This window comes from Stomoxys calcitrans, chromosome 3, assembly GCF_963082655.1.
Source record: "Stomoxys calcitrans chromosome 3, idStoCalc2.1, whole genome shotgun sequence".
NCBI lineage: Eukaryota > Metazoa > Arthropoda > Insecta > Diptera > Muscidae > Stomoxys > Stomoxys calcitrans.
Genome location: NC_081554.1, coordinates 54,902,605 through 54,916,704, shown reverse-complemented (window position 1 = coordinate 54,916,704; position 14,100 = coordinate 54,902,605). Strand labels below are relative to the sequence as shown.

General features: G+C 34.3%; 1 protein-coding gene across 1 annotated transcript; it reads right to left on the bottom strand.

Annotated features, from left to right (window-relative positions):
• Positions 1-1,373: 1,373 nt before the first annotated feature.
• On the bottom strand, positions 1,374-2,473 carry LOC106089750 (microfibril-associated glycoprotein 4). The gene is made up of 3 exons (XM_013255720.2): positions 2,410-2,473; positions 1,638-2,264; positions 1,374-1,566 (listed from the first exon to the last, which is right to left on the bottom strand). The coding sequence occupies exons 1-3, from the start codon at positions 2,463-2,465 to the stop codon at positions 1,425-1,427; spliced, it is 825 nt and encodes a 274-aa protein (XP_013111174.2). The 5' UTR covers positions 2,466-2,473; the 3' UTR covers positions 1,374-1,424.
• Between the last annotated feature and the right edge of the window lie 11,627 nt (positions 2,474-14,100).

Below are 14,100 nucleotides of genomic sequence, written 5' to 3'. Positions count from 1 at the left end.
ATCCAAAGGCATCTGGGTCTAAGTCGACCCACGGGAATGGTTGACTCCTATGCTCCTACTTCGTATGGAGCATTCCACTATCCACAACCTGTTCCTGAACGAGAAAGCCAAGTTCATGTATAAAATGTAACCAAAGAGTGACACACCTTTATTATTTGCAGCCGTGCTTCCTCCATAGACCAAGTATAGGGCCTTTCAATAAAAGCGCTACCAAAAGTTTTTTTTTAATAAAAAAAAACGGTTTTGAATAACAATGAAATTCTTTATTTCAGTGAAAGTACCTTTGAAGCCATTACGTATGGAAATCGATTTATTTTGTATGGTCAGGTACAGGTACGCTTGCAGAAGACCAGACGCTGAACCCTATTTTCGACTGTTTTCAGTTATAAATCGGCCGATATTCGTACGGAGTTCATCAATTGTCACTGGCTTGTTGACATAGACCATAAACTTGACTTAGCCCCACAGGAAACAGTCTAATGGCGTCAAATCGCACGACCGAGGCGGCCACATTCTCCAAACTTGGTTTGCAATAAATCGATTATGGTTCCTGTTGGAACCATATGCCCTCCTGGTCCATATCATCCAATTGTTGCCAAAAATATTCCGTTATCATTGAACGGTCATGGTAATGTGCCGGAAGAAGTACGTCCCAATGACACCGCTGGCCCATAAACAGCACCAAACCGTAATTGGTTCGGGAAGCAATGTTGACTCATAGAGTGCGTTTGCCTTTTTGTCTGACCAATAACCCATATTTTGCTTATTGACGAAGTCATTCAGCCAAAAATTATCATCACGGAAGAAGTACGGCCCAATGACGCCGCCGGCCCATAAACAGCACCAAACTGTAATTTTTCGGGATGCAATCATGACTCATGGAGTACGTGTGGATTGTTGTCTGACCAATAATGCATATTTTACTTATTAGCGAAGCCCCTCAACTAGAAATGAGCCTCATTGTAGCGCTCTTGGCGTTGAGGCCACTGACTTAGAATTTCGATAGTATATTTAAATAATTTCGACTCGTGTATCTTTCCATCATGAAATGGCAAACCTTACTGAAAATAAATGCCAAAATTGCGGCAAAAAAGATGGCGTCGTTTGGCGCTGTCTCTATCGGTCTACATTTGTAGCGTCCCTGTTTAAACCGAACCTTGTCTGGCGGTAGGTAAGTAAAAGCTATGACCTTTAATGGTTAGCTTGGTCTCTGCAGGGCCTCTACCGTTCGACCTTGAAACCCAAAAATCCTTTTTAAGGAATTAAAAATTTTGTAACACCATTTTGTATATGGAATTTTTATTTATTTTTTTTTTAATTTGTTTTTCAAAATATGGCTATGGGAGACTTAAATATATTTAAAATAATTTTTAAAAATTTATTTCAGCTGAAATAGATTTCTTTTTCTTCTCGCCCCTTTGCTACTAATCCAAAAATATTCTCTGACGTCTTATCATCATAACGAAATATTTCATTGAATACCAGAGTTCTAGCCAATCTCTCCAATAGATACCATTCGCATATTTGCCATTGTATTTTCCTTGATGATAGAACCCAGTGGGAACGCTAAAACAGAAATTTTGTTTGAGTTAATAGCTAAAATGGATATTTCATGCATATTTCCACCAAAGACTTACGTTCGAGCACAGTTTTTATACCACCAGCCACCCTTATGTATGGCAGCACAATTCTGCTCATGTGTATCACTATCCTGATCATGGGTACTGAAGGAGGCTCCCAACGAATAGGCTAGGCTATCACCAGCGGTGCCGGTGTACTTGCCCAAAGACTTTAGCGCATATTTCTGCTCAGCATTGCCAATGACAAAATGATCGTAGCGAGCATAGCGTGTAGAGCGATTAAAGTTATGCATGTAGACATACAACTCTTGAGGACCATCATGATTGGTGAGGGCATAGAGATTTTCCAAACCTATCCAATATTCACCATCCACGGCCCCAAAACCATTCACATAATCCGACCAGGGTCTAGCGAAGTTTTCCGTACCATCAATGCGCTGAAGGATATGCAGCCAATCACCTCCCTTGGTGCGATAATCACAGAAGGCCTGAAAAGTGTGATTGTTGTAGCGCGAAACAGTGATGTTGTAATAACCACTGGTCTCAGTGCAAGCAGTGGCCTTGGCACAATTTGAAGGAAGCGGTACGTTAGGACAGTGGACTGGCAGTACATCGACACGAGCATCAAACACAGGTTTGGAATGATTGCGGGCCTTCTCTTTTTGCTCAAATGTTAAGGGAGATCTAAAGAGTGAGAGGAGAGGAGTATGAGATATTTAGATGCAAATTTCTTGCTATTGTTGTTGTTGTAGCAGTGTATTGTACATTGAGTCGGCAGCCCTTGTCAATGAGGGACTCCATTGGGTCAATCCCATTCTTTTGACCTTACTTTGTTTTCTCCATCATGTCCACTTTAATCTTTAACATTTCCAAAGACCTTTGCATATCTTCTAGACTAGTCTCATTTGCGGGAAGGACATTTGCTTTCTATTCAATAAAGACAGGGGAGTTAAACCTTTAATGTGATCATTTCTTTTAAAACCTGCACTTGCCACATTATAGACAAATCCCCATATCAGTAATAATTGCAACAATTTCATTTTTTATTGTCGACTTCCAGTGACCTTTCCCATGAACAATTTCAAGAACGACTGACTCAAAATATTTCTTGCAATGAACATTAAAGCAATTTTATCTTAAATCCCAAGTTTAAGGTTTTTTGATTTGGATTTTCTAGCCTTATCATAGTTTCAAATTTGGTTGCGGTTCCAAATTCATTGTTGGTACACAAATTGGGGTTTTAAAGAAAATATTAAAAAAAAACTCCACTCAAAACCGAAATTCTTAAACCGCATGTCACATACGATTACATTCTGTCTTTCTCTGTCTTGAGTTCCAGAGACGTACAGCGAATAGGAACATATGCCATTCAGAAACAAGCCTCCGATAAATTTTGGGAATGATTTTTTACCTCTAATAGATCTGGCGAAATCAATGAATCCATACAGATATTGCGCACGCAGGCACGTGTAGACCAGTTTATGCAGGAAAGTACTCAGGTACAACAAGTGGTGTAAGGAGAGGCCATACAGGGTTAAAGAGTATTCACAGATGGAGCCGTCTCAAGCCAAATACATAACGAGTAACGCTATTAAAAAAGGTGTCCAGCTTAAGTCTACCTACCAAGTCGCTATTTGCAAACAACTCACAGCCGTAGAGAATGCCAGGAACAAGAAAAGTCTTTGCCAAGAGAGACCTAACCCGCCAGCGGAGTAACCAACTGAGTGGCCCAGAGGGTACGCCAATTTGAATATCCCTAACCAACGACAGAGTCGATATGATTACTCCAAGTCAAAATGCTGTTAATAACCACGCCCAAGCTCTTTGCATGAGGAACGATTTCCAATCTAGCATTGTTAATGAATATACCGACATCACATGAAAAACGAGACAGCCTGTTTCTGATAACAACACACTTCGACTTTACAGAGTTGAGACACAGGCTATTGGCTTTCGCCCACGTGCTGACAGATCATGATTAAGCAGACGTATGTTTTCAGCAATTTCATCCCTCGGACTGCCGATATATATCTCTACATCGTCAGCGTACATATGTACCTCACAATAAGTCAATTGACTCGCCAACTCGTTACTGTACAATGAAAAGAGAAGAGGACCCAGAATTGATGCCTGAGGAACACCTTTTAAAACAAGCAGAGGCAACGATACAGAAGACTTATAACTGACGGACTGAGTGCAGTGTAACAGGTACGACAAAACAAGACGAACGGACGTGGAAGAAAAATTGTAAAGATATCTCATCACATAACAAGGAATGATCCACAGTGCCAAATGCCTTAGAATGGTCAAGAAGAACAAGGAAATTTATCTTGCCATTCTCCAAATTGACCCTGATCCTCTCAAAAATATGGGTTATTGGTCAGACAACAACAACATTCAACATTGCATCCCGAACCAATTACGGTTTGGTACTGTTTATGGGCCAGCGGTGTCATTGGGACATACTTCTTCCGGCACGTTACTATGACCGTTTAAGGCAGTTACGTAGCTGCGGTTAGGTCGAAACACGGACTGTCTCACATATAACAAAGAGTTCTCGTTGACAAAAGACGACATTTGCAAATACAGCAGTTTCTCAAAGATCTTTGACAAGTAACAAAGAATCGCAATTGGTCTACACTCCTTGGGAATTCTTAGGCAGTGGGATGACCTTGGCATGATTCCACGCTAATGAAAAGTAACTCGTGGTCAAAATCCTATTGAAAACATAGGTTACATGAGGTATAATAAGGGGGAGCAAGAGTCTTACAAATCTAGAATCAATGTCATCAGATCCGACAGCGTTAGACTTTACAGTCGCGACACACTCAAAAACATCGGCGGGACCAATACAGCTGAAGCCAAAACCAGAGTCGTCCTCGAGAGAGGAGGAGATATTGAAGCCATAGAAATTAGGATCAACTGGGATCTGTGGGACATTAACAAAGGCATCATTAAGCCCATTGATGTCCACGTTTGTGGAACATCTATTAGTATCATTCCCAATTCCAATGTCTCGAATAACCTTTTAAGTTCTCTTGGAGCCTATTACAGAAGTAAAGCGTCTGTAATAGTAGTCTTTCTTGGCTATCTTAATCAACTTATTGAAGTGGTCTCTTTGCTGAGCGAAAGGCATCATGGAACTCAGGCGTCCTGAAACGTCTCCAGCTGCAATGCGACACATTCCTCTCGTGAATAGCCGAACGAATATCTCGGGAGAACCACGGTTTCGATCTGGAGGACACTTCTCTAGTCTTGAGTGGGACCGTAAGTTCCTGTCAGTTTGTTCATCGAATCCCATATTGTCATAAGGGGTCAATCAACCTACTTGACTTATTTTTGGTAAGAAATGCGCAACCTAGACTTGAACTTAAATTTTAATATCATATTCGTAATCTACTCCCAAATACCTTTCATTTGAGTCCCATATAGACATGGTCGGCTATTTGGCCCATTTGAGGGTACTTGGGGGTGGGGCGACCTTCCATTAATTGGACTTAATTTTAAATGTCATATTTGTAATCTACTGTCAAATACTTTCCGTTTAAGGCCCATATTGAGGAGGAGTTTTTGAATTGGGGAGGACCGCTGGGTACTTGGACCCACATTTTAAGACGATATTCGCCTTCTAGTCTCCAATACCTTTCATTAGATACCCATATTGTGCCTATCGGTCCACTTTTGGTTTTGTATGGCGTTCTTGGGGTAAGGGGAGGGACTGCCTCCATTCGATATCTAAAAGTTATATAGCCTATGTTTCCTTCCATGACATGAACGCCCAATATATCTGTTTGTGGCAATTTTAAGGTTGGTAGATAGGAAAGTACCATTTTGTACGTTTCAGTACTAAATGGTTTAGTATTCCAAATTTCAGAGCTGTAGTTCACTCCGTAAAGAAGGTACCATTTCTTTTTAGTTCCCTAACGTACAAATTTCAAAAAAATCTTCTCGTCACCCAGTACAAGTTGTACCTCTATTCTAGTCGCCCGGTACATACTGCCAAGATCTACCTGTATTCCAAATTTCAGAGCTGTAGCTCAATCCGTAAAAAAGGTACCATTTTGTACGTTTAAGTACCAAAATGTACGAATATCAACAAAATCTTCTAGTTGCCAGGTACATACTGCCGAGATGTGCCTGTATCCGAAATTTCAGAGCTGTAGCTCAATCTATAAAGAAAGTACCAAATAGTACGAATTGAGTAGGTTTTCCTCCACTCCTGGTACGATTTCAGCATTTCGTATTTGGTACAACTTTTTGTATTTTTTTCAAGACTACCATCATGTTTACTAAGATATTTAATTTTACCCGTCTCCGTTCACTGTAAAAGTATTTAAGCTTTTTCGTACTATTTAGTACTTTTTCATACCAAAATGTACGATAAATGAAAAAATCACTTAGTCAGCCAACATATATTTCCTGGTTGAATCTACATGTTAAATTTCAGAGATCTAGATCAATCCGTAAATAAAGTACCAAATGATGTACTAAACGTACCCTTTCTTCCGTTTCCAGTACCATTTGTCAAATTTATTCTATCTTACCCCCTTTAGTTTGCAACAACAATTATTTAAGCCAAATTTCCAAGTTTAAGCTCAACCCGTTCGCCTTGTGCAATGTTTACCCATTTCGTGCCTGTTTTGGTACTTTTTAGTACCTAAATATCCAAAAGTCCAAAAATGCATTTATCCTCCCAATTTAGGTTGCCATAGTGTACCGAAGTATCAAAATTCAAAGCTAAAGCTCGATTTACAAAAAAAAAAGTACCAAATAGTACCAATTGGGGTACTAAACGTACTATTTCTTCGACTAACGGTACAATTTTCCAAAAATTGTTGCCCAAATCTTACTTTTGCGAGACGCTTAATTTTTTTGAGCACAAAAAAATTCTTTATAATTCCATCCCTTTTGGTACGCCAAACTCTCCCAATTTTCGTACCTTTTGGTAATTCTTAGTACCTAAACGTACGAATATCACAATTTCCCTCCTACGTCCCATGACCTAAGCGTGCAAAATTTTGTGATTCTAGCTTTAGCCATTTGGGCTTTATCGGCAGATCGGTCTATATGGCAGCTATATATAAATATGGTCCGATCTGAACCATATTTAGGTCCGATATCGGTAGTCTTAAAATAACCCAATGTTTCAAATTTCAGAGAAATCGGATAATAAATAAAGCATATATGGGCATAAAGCATATATAGCAGCTATATCCAAATATGGTCCGATTTGGCCCGTTCAAGAACTTATCCAGCGTGCATCAAAAAGACGTATCTGTGCCAAATTTCAGCTCAATATCTTAATTTTTGAAGGCTGTAGAGTGATTACAAAAGACGGACGGACAGACACACACCTATATTGCCTATGTTACCTGGGTTAAAAATTCTCAAGACCCCTTAGTAGATTCGTAATCGACTCGATAATATCTTTATTTGATACCCATATTGCCTAGGTGGGACTTCTTCCCCCCCCCCCCCTCCCCCCCCCCAAGTAGGGGATTTTGGGCCCCAGTGGAACCGAGGAGCCTTTGTCCCAAAAACGGACTTCAGATGAAAAGTTAAAAAAATCGGGCGTGGGCCCTGTAAGCTGCATTTTTCCCCAACATCAACCGGGATACTTTTACCGATAGGCCCTTTATCGGCAGATCGGTCTATATAGCAGCTATATCCAAATATGGTCCGATTTGGCGGCCTGGGTTAAAAATTCTCAAGACCCCTTAGTAGATTCGTAATCGACTCGATAATATATTTATTTGATACCCATATTGCCTAGGTGGGACTTCTTTCCCCCCAAGTAGGGGATTTTGGGCCTAGGGCCCGAGAACCGAGAAGCCTTTGTCCAAAAAACGGACTTCAGATTCGTGCTCCTGTAGTCAAAATTAGGGGGTCTAAAAAATTAAAAAAAAATTGGGGGTGCGCCCTTTAAACTGAATTTTTCCCCAACATCCCAAGATTTCATTCACAGTTTTCTCATGTAGAACGGAATTGTAGAATATCAACCGGAATATTTTTAGCATTGCAACTATATCGCAGGATTCATTACTAGGATCGGGAAGTTTTCTCGATTTGGAAAAAGACCAAAAACATCCAAAGCAGGCAATCCAGGATATACCTCTAACATGAAGAGTCTCAACGTCTCATCCCGGTGCATACAACAAGCTGCCATGAAATAATCTGCAGTTTCACTAACTTTTGTAACCTATTTGTAATAAAAATACTCTTTTTCTTTTTTTGGAGTTTCCCCACAACATTTGATTCTTTATTTGTTGTTGGTTGTAAAGTTTTCTTTGTTGTATTTTGTTTGACAATTCTTTTGCAAAGTTCATAAATTTATTGTTAATAATAATTAAATAATTAATCGTACCTTAAAACCATAAGTATTCAATATTTTATATAAATGACTAATTTGTTTTGTAGTTCTCCTGTTGTTTATAGTTTTTTTTTTCTATATGTTTTGTTCAAACATTTTCTGCATTTTGTTTAAAAATATAAATATTGTAGTAATTCTGTTTATATATATAAATGTAAAAGAAATAGGAAAAGAATATAAAAATAAAAAAAATTAATGACAAGAAACATTAAAAATGAAAATTGGGTAGGCATATGTGTTTATTTTGTGTTTAAAAATTATTTTAATTATTTATTTGATATTTAATATTTATTGAATTTTGATGACAAGAAACATTAAAAATGAAAATTGGGTTGGCATATGTATTTTTTTTGTGTTTTAAATTTTTTTAATTGAAATTTAATATTTATTATGTTTTTAATAGTTTATAAATTAGTTTATTTTATTTTTAATCTCTTTGTTTTTTGATTAAGATTTTTTGTAGTTAAACTGTCTAAACGGCATAGATTTCGATAACTTTAACATCAAATATTATCGATAACAAAAATCATTTTATTATCGATAACATATATTTAGATATCATTATATTATATTTGCTTACCTTAGAACTTGACATTGCAAGTTCGTATAATCAGATTTTATTGCGTGGTATCGATAATTATCCAATGGCCAATAAATGTTATCATATATCAGTTATAAGTTTCCGTTTTTAATTTTTACCAGAAGCTCCAAATTATTTCACTACAGATAACTGAAATACAGCCATCTTATTACAAAGAGTATGCTTATTGTAGGACTTACAGTTGTCGTATGAAATCGATAACTATAAAGATATCAATAACAGAACTTTACTTATTGCAACGCTAAAAAACAGCAAACAGCAAAGATTGGCGGTTATTATTCAAAAGACTATCGAGTCTTCTAACAGAAATTCAGTTATCGTTTTATTAAAAAGGTTATAAGTCATCGAAGGTTTTCCAATAATCTATATTAATCTAATTATCGATAATGATGCAATTATGGATAACATATATCATGTTGTCATAATTTTTTGGACAGTTTTGGAAATGGAAATGCAAAAAGCGTCCACTTAGTGCTTTTTTTCGTTTTATCCAATTATCGATAATTGGATATTTATTGTGATTGGATAACTGTGGTTAATTGGATAATTATCGATAGTTGGATAATTTGATAATTATCGACAGTTAGATAATTATCGATAATTGGATAATAATCGATATTAGATAATTATCGATAATTGGGTAGTTATCGATAATTGGATAATTATTGATAATTGAATACTTATCGATAATTGGATAATTATCGATAATTGAATACTTATCGATAATTGGATAATTATCGATAATTGGATAATTATCGATATCGATGGATTGTAATCGAACAATTGATAACTATCGAAAAATGGACAATTATCAATAATTATATGATTATCAATGGAAAAATGGATAATTATCGATAATTGGATTATATTCGACGATTGAATAATTATCGATAATCGGATAACTATCAATAATTGGCTATTTATTGATAATTGGATAATAATCGATAATTTAATAACTATCGATAACTGGATATTTATCGATGATTGGATAATTATCGACAGCTGGATAATTATCAATAGTTGGATAGTTATCGAAAAATGGATATTTTTAATGGATATGGATAATAATCGATAATTGAATAATTATCGATAATGGGACAATAATCGATAATTGAATATTTATAGATAATTGGATAATCATCGGTAATTGGATATTTATAGATAATTGGATAATCATCGGTAATTGGATATTTATAGATAATTGGATAATTATCGATAAGTAGATATTTATCGATAATTGGCTTTTTATTGATAATTGGATAATAACCGACAATTTAATAACTATCGATAACTCGATAGTTATCGATAATTGGACATTTATTGATAATTATCCAATTAGCGATACTTATCCATTCATCGAAACTTATCCAACTATCGATAATTATCCAACTATCGAAAATTTTCCAATTATCGCTAACTACTAAATTATCGATTATTATTTAACTATCGATAGTTATCCATTTTTCGATAATCATCCAAATATTGATAATCGTAAATTTTTCGATAGTTATCAATTATTGAGAACTATCCACCTATCGATAACTATACTATTATCGATAATTATTCAATTATCGATAATTATCCAATTATCAATAATCGTCAAATTATCGATAATCATCCATTTATCGATAATTATCCAATTATCGATAACTATCCAATTACCGAATTTTTCAATTATCGAATTCTTCAATTATCGATAATTATCCAATTATCGATTATTATCAAATTATCGATTATCCGGTCTACACGACTGATCGCCACGGGAACATGATGGTCATTGATTATTTAAAGGCGTCAATATTATAATTTTATTTATTTATTTCATTTCATGCAATGCGAAGCCATCAGGCCTATAAACAATCACTATGTTAGAAAAGTACTATGCATGAGACGTACTTTTCTAACATAAGTTAAAAAACTACTCAATTAGAAAGTAGTCAGTCCGATGGCAGCGGGTTGTACGTACCAGATTGACCCGATGGATTTTTCATCGGCAAGGGCTGCCGCCTCATTAACACCTCACAGATACAACAACAGCAAGTAATTATTTCAAAGTATGTATGTGTTATCGGAGCCTGTTATCGCTTGATGCCGGTAAATTTCAGCTATTTTGATTTTAGCAACCTAACCATATATCGATAACATGTTTGTTATCGAAATGTTTTAACAACCTCTAGTTTCATTGCTGTCTATAGGCTAGGCAAATCACATCAACTGTGTACACCATATCAATGTGTGTACGTATCATAGAATAAAATGGATAATTATGCTGTTGTCGATAACTAAAATTTTATTTACTTATTTAAATTAGAAGTTTTTGCGATGTTCAATGTACGTTATCTTGCATGGTATACTAATCTATGATTATATGTCTTTTGCGGTCAACCCCCATTTCAAAAATGTTATCGATTTTAATTTATTTAAAACATTTAAGTTTTTTTTGCCAAAAATGTTGGTCAAATGTTTTATTATCGATGTCGAAAATTATCGAAACCTTAAGTGAAGACAGTATACACACACAATGATTTTAAAAATTACAATTCCAAAAATTAAAAAAACAAACAAAAAAATTATTGAAATTAAAAAAAAAAAAAAAAAAATTAAAAAAAAATCCGCTTTCTGTAGGCTTTTAAAGCAAATCACATCAACCACCATATTCACCAAAGTTAAGGCAAACAAAATGTTTTGCGTATTGTGGCTAAGATTTAACTAGGACTAAAGCTCAAACAGATCCTATGGTGTAATGACAACTTTCTGTCTTTTAATTGTAAATGTGAAACAAAAAAAGAAAACTATAAGCAAAGGTTATATAATTTGAACAGACTAAAGGTCATAGTTTTATTATAAATAAACATCAAATAGAAAAAAAATTAATATCATATGAATACAAAAATAGGCAATTAAAAGGTAATATAAGTTCAAGATCCACTTTATAGGTTGCTTTTCTGATTCTGATATTTTAGTGTAAGAAACAAGGGTTTGCTGGGCAAATTTGAGACTAAGATAAGAAGAAAGACCCTTAAGTTTTCAAAAGAAAAAAACTTTTGGTTTTCTACTGGTCTAGCCCTAGCAATATGGTATCAAAATGTTTGTTGAAGCCCAAAATCCTCTTATTTAAAAGCTAGACTTCGGTTTCACGGTTATAATAGATCAAAATCAGTTTTAGACGCTATAAGGTGAGCTTTTGGCATAAAAAAGAATGGATGTAAAAAAATAAATGGGTAAAACACCATGATGATCAACTTAATTGAAAAAATCTTATTTTCGATACGGGTATTGAGCGCTCAGAGGGGGACTGACAGACATAAAGATAATCGGCATAACATCTTTTAGTATGTGGCCCCTTTTAGAATTATAATAAAATTAGGAAAATAAAATTTTTGTTTTTAGTATTAGAAAAGGGGTTTTTTTAATAATTTATTTTTAAAATCCATTTAAGTATATTTATAATTACGTTTTTTATTTTTATTTTGTTTTTATTTAAAAGTTTAATTGTTTATAGATGTCTGTGTATAGTGTATTGTAGAGGTAAAAAATAATCATTTATAAGAGAGTAAAGATAGAGTCCATTAGTTATATCTTTTTTGGAGCGATACAGCAAACTTTTCGAAAGTGTATAACACTTTGTATAACAGTTTGAAACTAAAATAAGACAATAGCAAACATATTGTTTGAGCTTTTTTGGGTCCAATTTAATTTTTAAATCGGAAAACTCACAATCTTATGATATTATAACAGTATAACAGTCTTGGTTTCTAGAAGGCGCCATAAATATTTCTTACTAAATGACTTTTACTTGACTAACTCATTATTTAGTTAAAATTATTATGGCGCGCTCACGCCAAAGTGTATAACACATTTAAACCGTTATACTAGACAATCCCCCTTGTTCCGGTTGGCGATGGCGCAGTAGAATGTCGAAAATTTTACAAAATGGTTTTATGGTTGTTGAAGCTAGCTTTTCCAAAGTGTATAACACTTTGTATAATAGTTTTAAACTAAATAAAAGACAATACCAAAAACATTTTTAAGTGTTATTTGGGTCTGTTTTAATTTTTAAATAGGAGAATCTACAATCTTATGATATTATAACAGTTTGTTTAGGTTTATTGAAAGTGTCAAAAATGTTTCTTACTAAATGACTTTAACTTGACTTACTCATCATTTAGTTAAAACTATTATGGCGCGCTCAAGCCAAAGTGTATAACACTTTGTATAACATATTTAAACCGTTATACTACATTATCCCCCTAGTTCCGGTTGGCGATGGCGCAGTAGAATGTCGCAAATTTTACAAAATGGTTTTATGGTTGTTGAGGCAAACTTTTCCAATGTGTATAACACTTTGTATAACAGCTTTAAACTGAAATAAGACTATAACAAATATATTGTTTAAGCTTTTTTGGGTCTAATTTAATTTTCAAATCGGACAATCTACAATCTTATTATATTATAACAGTATAACAGTTTGCTTAGGTTTATTGAAAGTGCCAAAAATGTTTGTTACTAAATGACTTTAACTTGACTGACTCAATTTACGGCGCACTTCAACCAAAGTGTATAACACTTTGTATAACACATTTAAACTGTTATACTGCATAATCCCCCTTTTGCCGTTTGGCGATGGCGTAGTAGACGATGAAGACGAGACTTCGTTTACATTTTTGGTATCGCAAAAGTCGAATTCGACTGTCAAATTTAAAGAAAACTTTCGATGTACAAGTTAATTGTATTCTTAACTACACCGCGCCTATTTGTCGAAAGCATGTGGAACCTACATTTATATTTTTTTTATTTACCACAAAATTTTTCTATTATCAAACTGTGGAAGGCGAATAAGTTACAAATTCGACTACGACTGCTGTCGATTTTCGCCTTCGACAGCGGAAATAAGGGTCAATATATAATAATATTGTAGAAAGCCCCTTTCCTAAGCTTATTTCAATGTTTTATTCCATTTTTAAGCTAAATAACCTATTACGTTATTGTAGTATAACAGTTTGCTAAAATGTTTATAACAAAATGACTTTAACTTGTCTACCTCATCATTTCATTATAAATATTTTCACACCTTCAAACCAAACTTTTCAAAGTGTATAACACTTTTTATAACACGTTTAAACTGTTATACTACAAAATATAGTGCCAAGAAACTTTTTTTTACTTTTTCCAACTTTTAAACCTTTTTAAGCTAGATAAACTACAATATTACTGTAGTATAACAGTTTGCAAAAATGTTTATTACAAAATTATTGTAGTATAACAGTTTGCAAAAATGTTTATTACAAAATGAATTTAACTGGTCTACCTTATTATTTCGTTACAAATATTTTGACACGCTCGAACAAAACTTTTCAAACTGTATAACACTTTTTATAACACATTTTATAACACTTTTAAACTGTTATGCTACAAAATATAGTGCCAAAAACACCTTTTTTTACTTTTTCCAGCTTTTAAATCTTTTTAAGCTAGATAAACTACAATATTATTGTAGTATAACAGTATAACAGTTTGCTAAAATGTTTATTACAAAATGACTTTAACTA